Source organism: Penicillium maclennaniae (genome assembly GCF_028827695.1).
Source record: "Penicillium maclennaniae strain IBT 15551 chromosome Unknown utg000003l:1.0-5670915.0:1.0-5674809.0, whole genome shotgun sequence".
Taxonomy (NCBI): Eukaryota; Fungi; Ascomycota; class Eurotiomycetes; order Eurotiales; family Aspergillaceae; genus Penicillium; species Penicillium maclennaniae.
In genome coordinates, this window is record NW_026623215.1 from 528,047 (window position 1) to 541,196 (window position 13,150).

At 47.2% G+C, this 13,150-nt stretch overlaps 5 protein-coding genes across 5 annotated transcripts; 3 read left to right on the plus strand and 2 right to left on the minus strand.

Annotated features, from left to right (window-relative positions):
* Positions 1-4,526: 4,526 nt before the first annotated feature.
* N7477_002284 (acyl-CoA desaturase) lies at positions 4,527-5,983 on the minus strand (the record flags this gene model as incomplete). Its single annotated transcript, XM_056963947.1, has 4 exons — positions 4,527-5,036; positions 5,088-5,174; positions 5,227-5,647; positions 5,742-5,983. 4 exons carry the CDS (start codon positions 5,981-5,983, stop codon positions 4,527-4,529), a joined length of 1,260 nt encoding a protein of 419 aa, XP_056823900.1.
* Positions 5,984-7,215: 1,232 nt separating this feature from the next.
* Positions 7,216-8,217, plus strand: N7477_002285 (uncharacterized protein; the record flags this gene model as incomplete). The annotated part of the gene is made up of 2 exons (XM_056963948.1): positions 7,216-7,528; positions 7,589-8,217. 2 exons carry the CDS (start codon positions 7,216-7,218, stop codon positions 8,215-8,217), a joined length of 942 nt encoding a protein of 313 aa, XP_056823901.1.
* A 59-nt stretch (positions 8,218-8,276) lies between these two features.
* Positions 8,277-8,949, minus strand: N7477_002286 (aspartate/glutamate racemase family protein; the record flags this gene model as incomplete). Its single annotated transcript, XM_056963949.1, has 2 exons — positions 8,277-8,822; positions 8,908-8,949. The coding sequence occupies 2 exons, from the start codon at positions 8,947-8,949 to the stop codon at positions 8,277-8,279; spliced, it is 588 nt and encodes a 195-aa protein (XP_056823902.1).
* Positions 8,950-9,251: 302 nt separating this feature from the next.
* N7477_002287 (putative ubiquitin-conjugating enzyme) lies at positions 9,252-10,425 on the plus strand (the record flags this gene model as incomplete). Its single annotated transcript, XM_056963950.1, has 4 exons — positions 9,252-9,313; positions 9,365-9,449; positions 9,542-10,258; positions 10,342-10,425. 4 exons carry the CDS (start codon positions 9,252-9,254, stop codon positions 10,423-10,425), a joined length of 948 nt encoding a protein of 315 aa, XP_056823903.1.
* Positions 10,426-10,572: 147 nt separating this feature from the next.
* N7477_002288 (uncharacterized protein) lies at positions 10,573-10,869 on the plus strand (the record flags this gene model as incomplete). Its single annotated transcript, XM_056963951.1, has 1 exon — positions 10,573-10,869. The coding sequence occupies one exon, from the start codon at positions 10,573-10,575 to the stop codon at positions 10,867-10,869; it is 297 nt and encodes a 98-aa protein (XP_056823904.1).
* Between the last annotated feature and the right edge of the window lie 2,281 nt (positions 10,870-13,150).

The following is a 13,150-nucleotide window of genomic DNA, read 5'->3' on the forward strand; positions in this document are numbered from 1 at the left end:
GCAGAGTGATCTTGTACAAGAAAGCGGCGTCAGCTCTCAGCTTCTAGTGTGGGGGTTCATCTGTGTCATATGGTTTCTGTGATCCTCCGTCATGGGCAGGATGAGAAGCCGGTGAGAAAGTATGTATGCCAAGGACATAGATAGCCTTTATCCATTTTTGGAGCCGCAGATGTTCTTAAATTCTTAAACAACATGGGATTATGACATGTTGATTGACTGGAACTACTGACTAATCATTAAGGTGCTGTGGTCTAGTGGTATGACGAATCGTTGTGGTGACACAAACGAATCCGATTTAGCCCCGGTTCGATTCCGGGCAGCGCCAATTCCTTTTTTATGTTTTTGTTTCTCGGCTCTATCGAAGCCACTTACACCTATTATTCATTTCCCAAGCTATTGGGAAGCATATGTGGGGGTGAAAATACCCCGGTCTGAGGTAGAATTAGCAAAGATCCATAAATCATGAGTGGAATCAGGAAAGTTTTCTTGTACTTGAAATATGCCAGGATTGTTTGATCTAAGAGATCGACCAATAACGGTTAGCATTATTCTTGGGTAACCCTTTGTAGAGTTTCTGGAAAATGTATCTTTAAGGCCAGTTGTTCCCATTCTCTACTTCCATCCACCATTAATCTATTAATTAATATGTCCGTGCTGGATATACCGTCGTTTGAAGGTCAGTGGAAAGCTAACCCTAGATAGTTGCTGTTACCGACCAAGACGAAGAAGAATTCGTGTATCATTAACAGAAGCAACTAAACTGGAGAAGAAGAAGAAGAGAGAAAGAGGGAAACGAGCATCTACGAAACAAACCCACTTCTATCCCGAATCGGGTTAGACCCACGGCTCCTTCCAGATCACGTTCCCCCTCAGGCCTCTCTCAGGCCACAAGACATTCATGCGTCACAGTTGCAACAATTCTTCGAAATCGAAGCCTTCGAAGCTTCTCCACGCTATGTAGCTAAGGGTAGAAGAGGGTTACTGCTAGTATCAACTATGCAAAGTCTACATTCTAATAAAGATTATGATCTTGGTTGCCAACTGCGTTTAGAGAGTGCAATTCTAGATCACAGCATAGTATATAAACACTGTAGGGATGCTTCCACCTGGTGCGACTTCGCCATCTTTGTTAATCCTGAGGGGACAATCCTGCATGTCCCTCATTATTATGAATAGAGAGGGACATAGGGTAACGCTTCTCTTGGGTAATTTTTCTATACCTAAAAGTCGAGTTGTTACGGCTTATGATGTGACGTCCCTCACAGCTGACTTCACAGGAAGCTCAGAAGCGCTTTGATGGCTAATAAGAGCTGGAAGATAATCGCAACCTAGAAGCTGGCTCGAAATGCATAAGGGATATAATAAGTCTCTATGAAGGGACGAGAATTATTTTATCCAAGCCTCTCACTGGTATTCTGAAAAGGAGACAATTGAAATTGACTCCTACATGTCTTAAGTCTCAACCCTTATGGAAGTGAAATTCTTCTTGGGGGTTGGGTTATGCTGAAGAAGCGGTCGCGCTAGAAGACAATATTCTTTATATGCTCCCTTTGTTAAGAATAGTGATACCGGTATTGTTTCCGGATAACCCGCAATATGTGTATAGCCATAATAGATTGGGGAGTTCTGCTTATGTGTTGTAGCTCTCAAATCACTCTCTGCTTACTCTTTTATAGGATTAGAGGGCATCGTTTAGATGAAGCATCTCCAGCTTGCAATCCATGAGAGCCGTACATCAACTTGCCATATGTTAGAAAGAAAGCTACAGACTAAGTCCCAATCTGTAGCTCTCTATCTGTAGTGGCTATAACGTTCATACACAAATCTCGAGGCTTTGAAGCATCATTCGATGGTATCAAGATTCAGAGTCCTAAGTAACGAATATAGGCGATCGTGACCTGCACTGGTTTAACCTAGATAATTAAGGGAAACATAGGAGATAACATCGTTTATCCCAGAAAGAGCGCTTTATAGTAGGGGCCTGATGACTTCTTGGCTGGCTTGGCGTACCCTTGGTGTAAGAGAGCTCCCCGGCGGTCAAATATTCGCAAGTTTTGATGTTCTATGTGGCTCTCTCGGTCGGTGGGAAGACGAATTCATGGAGGAATAGCCATGGATAGAGGTTCGACCAAAAAGAAACATCGAGCACGAACGTACTCGCACACTCCCGAGATCTGCTCAAAACAGTGACGCCCATAATTACCGAGCAGGATTGTCTCGAATAATAATAAAGGTCTGTTTCTTGCCATATCTCTGGGCGAAGGAGAGTGACAGAAGAAGAAGAAGAAGAAGAAGAAGAAGGAGAAGAAAAATAAGTCATGCTGGCGTGTGAACTACAAGCAGGGTAGTAGCGTCAAATTTGAAAGATTAGGAAGAAAAGAACGAGGCACACTGGATTGAGAGGGGCTTGATAGTCATTTCATATTCCTTTCGATTCCAAATCATATTAAGGATCTTCGTTGCCCAACATGTGGCCGCTGCAAGAGATAAAAAAAAATTAAAAATGAAAAAGAAATTGGCGCTGCCCGGAATCGAACCGGGGCTAAATCGGATTCGTTTGTGTTTCCACAACGATTCGTCATACCACTAGACCACAGCACCCGTAAGATGAAAATTTTAGGAATCCTGAAAATATGAAACACTTTGGTATAATCCTATCTCGATCTGGGGGGGTTTCCCCACCTTTATTCTAGGATATATTTTGAGTAAACTTTCTCTATAAGAAAACTATCATTTTGCATGAAGAGTCAATACATTATACATTATATTGGCTGCAAACTAGCTCCGTTTTACAGCATAAAGAAGAGCCAAAAAAAGAAGGAGCAAAAAGATGATGGCGCTGCCCGGAATCGAACCGGGGCTAAATCGGATTCGTTTGTGTCACCACAACGATTCGTCATACCACTAGACCACAGCACCTTTAAGATAAGAGTTTCATAAACTTTGACATCATAAACCACAAATTTCCTTTACACGTCTCTTTTTTGTGTCCAGGTAGAATCAAATACCTTTATAGGAAGGTATTCTGATTTTGCGCCCCTACTGAATAGGTATACAAGTCTCCCTGGTTTCTGAATCTTCTTTTCAGGCGTACTTTCTATGCAAGAACATGGGGTAAACCCAGAATAAAACTGGGCTGAAAGGTAGACTTGGACGAAGAATCCAAGAAATAGGAAATGGAAGAAGGCAGGTTTATCCATTCAGCTGAGAGCGAAATTCTGGCCCACGAGTAATTTTGGACCAACTTCAATGGCGATACATCCTCCTTAGAGATCTGGTAGTCCGCTCAGGGGCGTGATCAGGAGTGTTTCGTTCCTTACAACCTGATTAAATATAAACGAAGGTGACAACAGGATGGCTACGAGATAGCGTGGTCTGAAATCCAAATGTTGTTACGGACCAAGACGAGAAGAATTCGTGTATCATTAACAGAGCAAGTAAACTGGAGAGAAGAAGAAGAGAGAAAGAGGGAAACGAGCAACTACGAAACAAAACCACTTCTATCCCAAATCGGGTTAGGTCATCGGCTCTTTCCAGATCACGTTCCCCTCAGTCCCAAAGGTAGTCATGCGTCACACCTTCCTAGTCACGTTCCCCCTCAGTCCTCAAGATAGTCATGTGTCACAAATGTCCTGGATTTTTTAGGAAATAGAAATTGAGAATTCTAGGAACAAGCCAACCCAAAGCAACCGCTTCAAATACAATAGAGCAGATCAAGTAGTATTTGCAACGATTCAAGAGCCCATGAATACGTCAGGAGATGGCAGAACGGGACGAATAGGCGCAGTCCTTTTTCTCTGGCTCATATAGTCATTTTGTTTGAGTGCTCTCATCTCAAGGTGCTGTGGTCTAGTGGTATGACGAATCGTTGTGGTGACACAAACGAATCCGATTTAGCCCCGGTTCGATTCCGGGCAGCGCCAATATATTTTTGTTCGTTATTTTTTGGCTCTCTGTTCCAGTTTGAATCTCACTTATGCTATGACATAGAAAAAATGTAGCCACTCTTAATACAAGAAATAGGTTATTAACTCTTAGGAAATTTTATATTGGTGATATGTCCCAAAAGAGAGGGGAAAAAAAAAGTGGATTTGACAAGATGAGTACGTCATTTTGTGCTTGAAGTAGTCAGGATCTGCGAAGTTTTCAGCATCAGGTGCTGTGGTCTAGTGGTATGACGAATCGTTGTGGTAACACAAACGAATCCGATTTAGCCCCGGTTCGATTCCGGGCAGCGCCATTTCTTCTTTTTGTCCTTTTTTGTACTCCAGGAATTTGATTCACCCTGTCGGAGTCTACACTGCCATTTATGTTTTTCTTTGTGGTGCACCTGCCGAAAAGTGACATAGAGGCAGAGAAGACTCGAGTCGTTCTTGGAAGTTTCGCGCGAGGGCGATCTAAGTTCTGACAAGTTCTCCAACTACCTCATTTTTCCAACATTGAAGGGATATCAAATAACAAAGTGGAATTGTATCTGAAAGAACATGGCGAGTGAAGACTTTTTTACAGATGTGTCATAGAGTTAGCTACGACGAGCTGACAGCAGCCAATTTATCGCGATTTCTTTCTCGCCAAATCTCAACCTCGCCACCGCCTCTAACAATACCAACTCTCATTGACGAAAGCATATTATGCGCCGCATTGGAGTGTTCATACACACCGCCGTTGAACATTGCAGTGGCGTCCTTCCCAATGCCCGAGCCAATAAGGGCTTTTCCCCCTGGATGTTCCTTGATGAAATCTGTTACATCGTGAATCACACCGGCGATAGCAACAAGCGCTTTTCCATTCTGAGACTCGGCAACGAAATCATCCCAAGAAAAGACAGGGAGCTGTTCTAAGGGAGTCCCCCAATCAAGCTTGGCTCGCTTTTGGTCAACTTTCTTTTGCAGCTGCTGGACGCGACCTTTTTCGATCTCGTTGGCGCGGAATTGCTTAAGGTTGGTGGCAAGACCGATCTGTTTCCATGCCCAGATTGACCACTTTGTTGGGTCATACTGCCACCATTGGATGGCATTGCGGTAGTCGGAAGGGAACTTTCATGAGGTCAGCGACGAAACGAAAACTTGAGAGGGAGCGTCGCTTACTTCGTGGTGAAAATTATGATAGCCTTCACCGAGTGTCACAAGAGCGGTGATAACATGATCACGGGGCGAATTCCTGTCATCGAATGGCTATGGGAATTGTCAATGAGTGAAGAGTTGCATCGCAACGGTCATGGCTAACCTGATCCCCAAGCCAATGAGCAAGGGAGTTGACACAAAAGGTCGCCTGCTGAACGAAGAGGAACCTCAAGATTCCCGCGTATATCAGACCTCCTCTCCAGTCACCCCAGCCAAGCCCAGCAACGACCATTGGGAACAGCAGGCCGAAAACAAGAATGACTTCACCATAGTGCCTGTGCTGCCAGACCACAATAGGGTCTTGGTTCAAGTCGGAGATATCAGTCCGTCCTTGGTCTTTAGGGTTTTGCTTCAGCACCATCCACATGAAGTGAGAGTACCACACGCCTTTTCGTACACTGTAGGGGTCTTTGACAGTATCGGTCCATCGATGGTGAGCTCGGTGTTTGCTGCTCCACCATCGGATAGAGCCTTGGACTGCACCGCCACCAACACAGGCAAGGAAAATTCTCAATGGTAAGTATCTAGACAGAAGAACGATGAGTCAGTCTCTTTTTTTGCCTTATCTTTTACCAGTCTTGCGAGAATTTTGAAGGGGAAATAAAAAAAAAGACTCACGCCTCATATGATCGATGTGCCCATAGACGGTGATAGCCAGCAGTAATGCCCAATCCAGTCCAGAAGTAATAGACCAACGCCCAGATAGCTGTTGGAAGACGCAGTTGAGTGTAAAATGCAGCGACGCAGCCGAGAGATGGAACGATGAGGATAAGAGTGGTGTTAATCCAATTGACATGGTGATGCCAGTTACTCCATGTGAAGGGCTGTTCACTAATGTGCAGTTTCTGGCTTTTGGACATAGTGCCTGTTATGAATTTGAAGGTGAGTCGTGCTGGGAGTATAACAAATTTATCGGGTTGTGATACTTTTATATTCTTTTTAGTAAAATCCTAAGATGACAGAGAGTCTTAATAGACTCATTAGGCTACTTCGGGGTGGAGAATCCGGAAATCAATTATCGATTACAATAGAATGTGCTTCCACATCCTCGGTCCCATGTGGATGTGACGCGTGGTCTTTGTTGGATGCTAGAATTTGTTGGGTCGTTGGGAACAGCATCCTTCGGTTCCTGTCTCACCCAACATCTACTTGAATTCTAAGGAACAGCACAACATAACTGATTCCAGTTTCATATTGCAGAAAACATCATCAAATTATCTTTTAAGCTTTGTTCTTGGATTATTTAGCCTTTAGAATGAGCCTGTACCGACATCAGATGTGTCTCCAACCGGCTAGCAAAAAGTTCTAATATTCGGGAAGAAAGAAGGACAAGTGGGAAGTTTGGTCATCCTCATCAAAAATCATTTTGATAACGTTATAATCCGATCTTCGTTCTTACCGTGGTTAGCGAACCGTTGGGTTTATGCATCGACTCAGGCCAAGTAGTTCATGTTGAGTGAATGGATCAGGCAATCTGGTATAAGAGCCACGGTACAGTTGAAGACATTTCGCCGTCTACGACTTCAAAGATAGATGGTAAAGTGCTGCATTTTTTTTTTTAATTTTCCACAATCCACTGAGTTTCATTAGCCCCACGATGGCTGAAATCTAGGCTATGCTAAATAGAGAATGCAAGAATTGATTGCGTACTTGAATTCGGGCGGTCGGTAAATATTGGTCATCAGGGTTTTGGGTAGACTTTTTAAAGCAGATGGGGCCGCAAACCGGATAGCCTACTCGCGGAGAGCCTGCGCGGGTACATTCCTCAGAGCGCTGAGGAACCCGGGTCGGGTTCGCCGAACCTCCACACATTCCCCAGCTCAAGCTCAAAGTCAAGTTACACTCAATGGCTAAAAGTAAGTCAATGACGATGAATATCAAAGTCTCAGCCCCGATCTCAGATCTCGAAAGGCGCCGGAAAAAGACCCCGCTCTTATCAGCATATCAGACGCCAGAACGCTAGCATGTGAAAGTTGCTGCACAAAATTGCACCGAAGCATGACATGATCAGCATGACCAGCATAACCGTTATCTGTCAGACTTCCTCGATGAATCTTCTCTTCATCCACTAGTCCTCGCCCTCAGAACGTGAATGGAGTTCTCACGGCTCCCTCTTCTCCCCATCCCGGCTTCGATACGCCGTCGGCTGCCCCGGCTGTATCCGTCGCATAGGGCTGGCGTCGAAGCCGAAACGGGCGGGAAATTACGGCACTCGTCTTCTGAGCCGCACCTGCCTTTGCCAGATCATGGAAGCCTCACGGAGATCGCGATTGAGACGCGGCCCTCAACAGCGAGTGATGATCTGAGTTTTGACTCGTCTGGGGGGTCTAGTCCTCGTGAGGACACCGGGATTCCGACGAAATATGAGACTGAGTCGGGGTTACGGTGGAATCGTGTAGTACCCGGTAAGGGTATCTCAGGGTCTTGACATGGTTGGAATGACTGACAGAGATCTCCCATGGCAGCGTTCAATCTTCTCCGCAACGCAGGCTACGAAGCACAACAGCCACGTGCTGATGGGCGACTCGCGCGGTCACTCTATATTAACGCAATCATGTACCTACTTGATGCCTTGCCATCGGATCTTACTGCTGATGAAACTATCATGATCGAACACCGATTACCACAGTCCGTCAAAGCATCAATAGCGGCAGAGCCACAGATCCATCTCGCTGGCTTGGAGGGTCATGGAGAAGCGAGACCTGGGCCTCCTACTAGGTCATATCTGCATCGGCTTCTCGCGTCCATGATTGTGCAGATATTTCTTATCGTGCGGTTCATCCTGCCTTATGCAAAGTTATTCTTGCGAAATGTCTATGAATACGAGCGCTCCCATCGTCTGACGGAGCGTTTTGTAAGCACGACGTTAGATGCGGCAGATGGACTAGGCAAGAGCAGTGTCCACATTGGATCTGCGGTGTGCAAATTGAATGAAGGGAAATTTGGGACTGTAATGGGAAATGTCGCAGCCTGGTGGGTCGAAGGCATTGCGGGTGGAGTATACGAGGGAGTTGGAGAAGGTATGACTCAATTAGGGTTGTTGAGGCCGGGACTGGAGCTCGATAGACTGGTTTTGCAAGTAAATAGGCCCTAGATTGGATACATGCATAGACGCTATTTGAAGACCAATGGCTGGGTGCCCGCTGTGATCTCTTATTCATTGAATGCAAAGTCCAGTGCTGCGTGTGACAAGATTCTTGTAGTGTCCACGACCTTTATCTCGCAGTCTTCCTCGCTCAAAATGAGCGGAAGCTCGCCCAGAACAATGGCATCGCAGCGTGGTGCTAGCTGCTTTGCGACCAAGATGAGGCCGTCGCGTGTTTGCTCGGTAAAGATGCCCTTGATCAACTCGTTCTGAATAACGTCATGGACATAGTCCTGCTCTACATCAGGAATATAGACCGTAATTATACCTTGTTTGGCAAGTGGCTCATCATAGAGACGTCTTCGGACAGTTGGAGAAGTCCCGAGAATGCCCACTCGCTTATAGCCCTGCTTCACGCAGTGGTCGGCCGTGACTTCCAGAATGCTGAGAACCGGGATCGTTGACTTGGCCAGGATCTCGGGAAACACAATATGCGGAGTATTTGAAGGAATGATAGCAAATTGAGCTCCGGCTTTGGCCGTACTGTTCACCGAGTCACTCAGCACTATGGAGAGGGCATCAAAGTCGTCCGTTTTGACGGCATTCTTGATCCCCTCATAGAGTGGAGTATGCGTAACAATGGGCGGGTAGGGAACACCGCCGCATAGCCTCACGACCGATTTCTTGGTGGCAGACGACGCCACCCTCAATGGTAGGAATGCAGATGCCGATGGTCTTCATGATAAATGTACTAGGTAATTGAAAGAAGATGCCTGGTAGAGATCAAGAGTGTTATGTTCGTCGAGAAGGGGTAATGAGCAGAATTTATAGGAAGCATAGGAAGCATAGGAAGCATAGGAAGCACTGATGATTATCAGATGACCTCGCCGCATTAAAGACCAGGATTGAAAGCGACTCAATGTCAATGTGCATGTAGTTGGTGAGTCAAGAGGTGAAGCGACCCCGAAGCTCCACTGCGATAGCAAGATAAGCGATTGAAGCGATTGGTTTGTTGTCAACATCAACTTTCACTCCCAATCATCATGTCGACTACGAGGTTACCCTGCGTCCCTTCGATTCGAAGGCAGCAGCTACATCTGGAATTGTGAGTGCCATTGCCATTCTAACCGCGCGAACCGTGCTCATCTCCGTCCAGCGCGAGCTTGCGGAATGCGGCACCACCAGGGGTCTACGTGAGCCTGGCACCCAGCGACCCTACGCTCTGGAATGGAGTCATCTTCGTTCGTTCCGGTGAGTGCAGACTCCAATAATCTACAGATCGTGACTAATAGTCGACCTAGGCCCCTATGCCTCTGCCATTGTGCGCTTCCAGATCCGCTTCCCTGACGTGTACCCCGACCTCCCACCGCTCGTGACCTTCGCAACAGATGTCTTCCACCCATTGATCGTACCACTTACCACATATACATTCAGCACAAACTCAGCAAGTGATGACCCTGTGAGCGCAACTGACGAGGAGCGACTACCGCCTGGTGGGTTCAGCCTCCGTCACGGATTTCCTCACTGGTTCGGAAGGGCCAGGCGACGAAGCGGTGTTGCGTCTGGAAAGACGTCTCGGAATGTGAGTGGTACCAGTATTGGCACTATGTCCGGTAGTGTCCAGGCGGCACCAAGTGGCCCCATGGCGGAGGGCAATACGTCCGACGGGCGAGATCCTGTAGTCGGCTCTCCGAGCAATGCCGTCAATGGCGAGGACACAAATAAAAACGACGGCACTCCTCAAATCGCTCAAGTGCCTTCTACAGATCAATTCGCGGAAGCCAAGAAATTTGTGCCCGTCGCCGACTTATTGAATTATATTCGGTCAACTTTCGACGATGCGGAGGTTCTGGACTCTTTGCCATCTGAAGCAGCTGCCAACCCTGGGGCATGGCACGCGTGGAAAGCGCATCGCCGAGGTGGCGCTAGATCTGGTGATTTGAAGCGAGGGAAGCCCGCAGGCTCGGCTCCCCGGCGACTGGCATTGGGATGGCATTTGGGCGCGTCGAGTACAGGACGAGATCGCGGCGAGCCATTCCGATGCGATGTTGTATGGCAATCCTCGTGGCGGTAGCGACGAGATGGTGTGTCCCATTGAACTGGCTATGTTCCGACAGACGCTGACTAGAATAGATTCGCTTTTCTCGGATGGACGATGCAACTAGGAGCTCGGTGAAGGAGAAGATGGAATCGGTGGTGAACGTAACTAAATCTTGACGATTGTTCTTGCCTCAATATACCCAACAATGCAGTTGTTTTCAACATCACTCGCGCCTGCCTCTCGAAAACCCTCGCGCTCAGAATAAGTCCAAGTTTTGCTGGAGACTCTGATCATGCATCATCTACCATTGCCATCATCACAACATGCCCAATACTTTATCGCTCGATTTTAAGAGCTCTGCATTGCTTATCGCATTGGTCCTGGTCCCCGTTGTTGTCCTCTTTGGCACTGTTGCCATAGCTCTTGTCTGCTCCGAGCGCTGCAATTGCCACTTCGCTAAACCCAAGTGTGTGACCCATTTCCCCTGCTGCCGCGGACGCTGGCACCGAAAAAAGCGCCTTCGCTCCGACCTAGAGAACGGCTCCGATAGTCCTGCAACCGAAACCTCAAATGCACCTCTTCAATATGGCCCAGTCTCCACAGCACTGGAGCAGGTCTAGAGCGATCGCCATGGACGACCCTTTCCGCGAGCCTTGTACCGTCAGAAAAGCCAGCGGCGAGTCACGGAGTCGGAGCGTCGGTTCTTCCAGGTCGTATCCTCGCATTCCTCGCCGTCAGTCTTCGCTCTCGGCGAGCTTTAGCAGTGACCCAAATGGACCAGCAACATCAACTCGAACTCCATCTCTATGCGATAGTCTGTATCAAATTCAAGTTGTGAAACGACGGCGATCGGGGGGAAAGGCTCTTCGGGACACGGGCAACCAGGACCTTGGCTCTACAGAGGGCAATCCATCTATCACCAAAGTAATCCGCACCCCATAATTATCGGTCGTTTCCTCGCTGACTTGTCTGTAAGAGCTCGAAGCAGCTGGGTAAGACCCAAGAGAGCAAGATCAAGGTCAAAAATCAGCCTCGCTCGCGGCTTACGGTTCGCTGGAGCTCCGGATCATGGGATTCTCTTGGGCCGGATCTAACATCTGGTTCGAACTCGGTTTACGGCTCAAGGGAGATGAGGCCTTCAACTCCGGACCTAAGGCAAGCTCTGAAACACAAAAATGAAGATGGCGTCGGATCCCTATGTCCTCTGGACCTGCCAATATCTTTTGTCAGCGTGAGATCTATTACCAACCAGCCCCAAATCGGCCTTTTGTCTTCAACATTATGTACTACGGTACAAGTATCTGCCGATGTCAACTCTGTCTCGGTTTCCGAAAGCTCGGGTCTCGCGCCGCTTGATGTGATTATACTCCTGCATAGTGTGTGAGTTCAATTTCTCGTCTCGTCAGTCAAAGATACACAAGCTCATTCACTCACCAGGGCCCAGCCGTCCGTCAATCTCCTGACGCAGATCACTTTTGGTGCTTCCGCTTTGGCTTCAAATCTCATTTCCGATTATGACAGAATTGGTCTCGCATATGTTGATGGGAGGAAAAGCCTCGGCTTCGAGGTATTACTTTCCTTGGACTTCCACTCAATGGACGCTGTCCGATCTGCATTGAATTTGTTTCTTTTGTTCCAACCTCCCAATTATTGCAAAGCGAGTCTTAGCCTTGGCGAAGTCATTGAGCGAGTGTCCGGGCTGTTTCCAGGCTGCCCGAGGTCTGCATTTTGCCACTTGTTTTTCATTTCTGGAACTTCACCGTTGCATTTAGCGATACCTTCAATCAACCAAGCAATCGGGTTCAACACCATCACACCTCAGCCTTGTCTCCCGTTGAACCAAAGCCCTCTTAAGTCCGGATGGCACATATATTATGACGTTGGTGTTGGCAACGCATACCCACGAGGAACCCACTTCATTCGCAAAGTGTCACGAGTCGTTCGGCAGCTTCGTACTGGCATTTGCCCAGGGTCCGTTGTCAACCTCCGACTTTCTATCATTCCTGGCAAAGGTTGCCAGATTTTTTCCGTCATGAACGACTGTCAACTCACTTTACTTCGACCTGGGGAGACCTGGATTGTCCCCGTCAAAATGAGCGTGCCCTCGGCATTCCATTCGATCACTCCTGGTGATCATTCTCAGTCTCCTGCTCACCATCCAGTAATTGAAGAAATGATTTCCCAAATTAATGATCTTCTGATGGAATACTCCTGCGGAGAAGTCATCCAGCCTATTCTGACTGCTCACGTTGAGTATCAGCATTCGCTTCTGCCAGCAACTAGCACTATTCATGAGGAGAGCCAGCTCACAATTATCCGAAGTCCAATTCAGCCCTGAACTCCTCGCTTGACTATTGACAGACAAATATTTTAACAGTTGCAAAATTCAATGAGCTGAGTGTGGGCCTGGATGTTCGGTCAAATGGCAACTCAGGTCTCTCGGGGTAGCTTTCTTGTTCTATTATTACCGCGGTTTTTTATCGGATACGCTACTATAACTCATATTTGTTCTTGCTTTGGCATGTATTACTTGTTCACAAATTATACTGATTGTTCGATCTGATCATTCTCTCGAACTGACTCCATCGCCAGATTAAAGCTAAAGACGACCTTACCTTTGTCCCGAGAATTGACCCCTCATGTACGAGGATAGATTTTCAAAAGCATTCTCCAAGTCTAATTCGTCTTCTTATTTTCTGTCCACTCCGCACAGCTTTGTACAGATCCCGAGGATACTTAAAATCGGGGTTGAATCATTCGGTCGTTACCCATGGGGTATGAGACTAGTGGACTGGTAACATAAGAACTATATTGACAGTACTGGTCCGGTGTGGCTATAGTGGAGAATCTTGCATATTCTTGTCATTCCGCAGGAAACTGTACACGAATCTATTGTGGCGC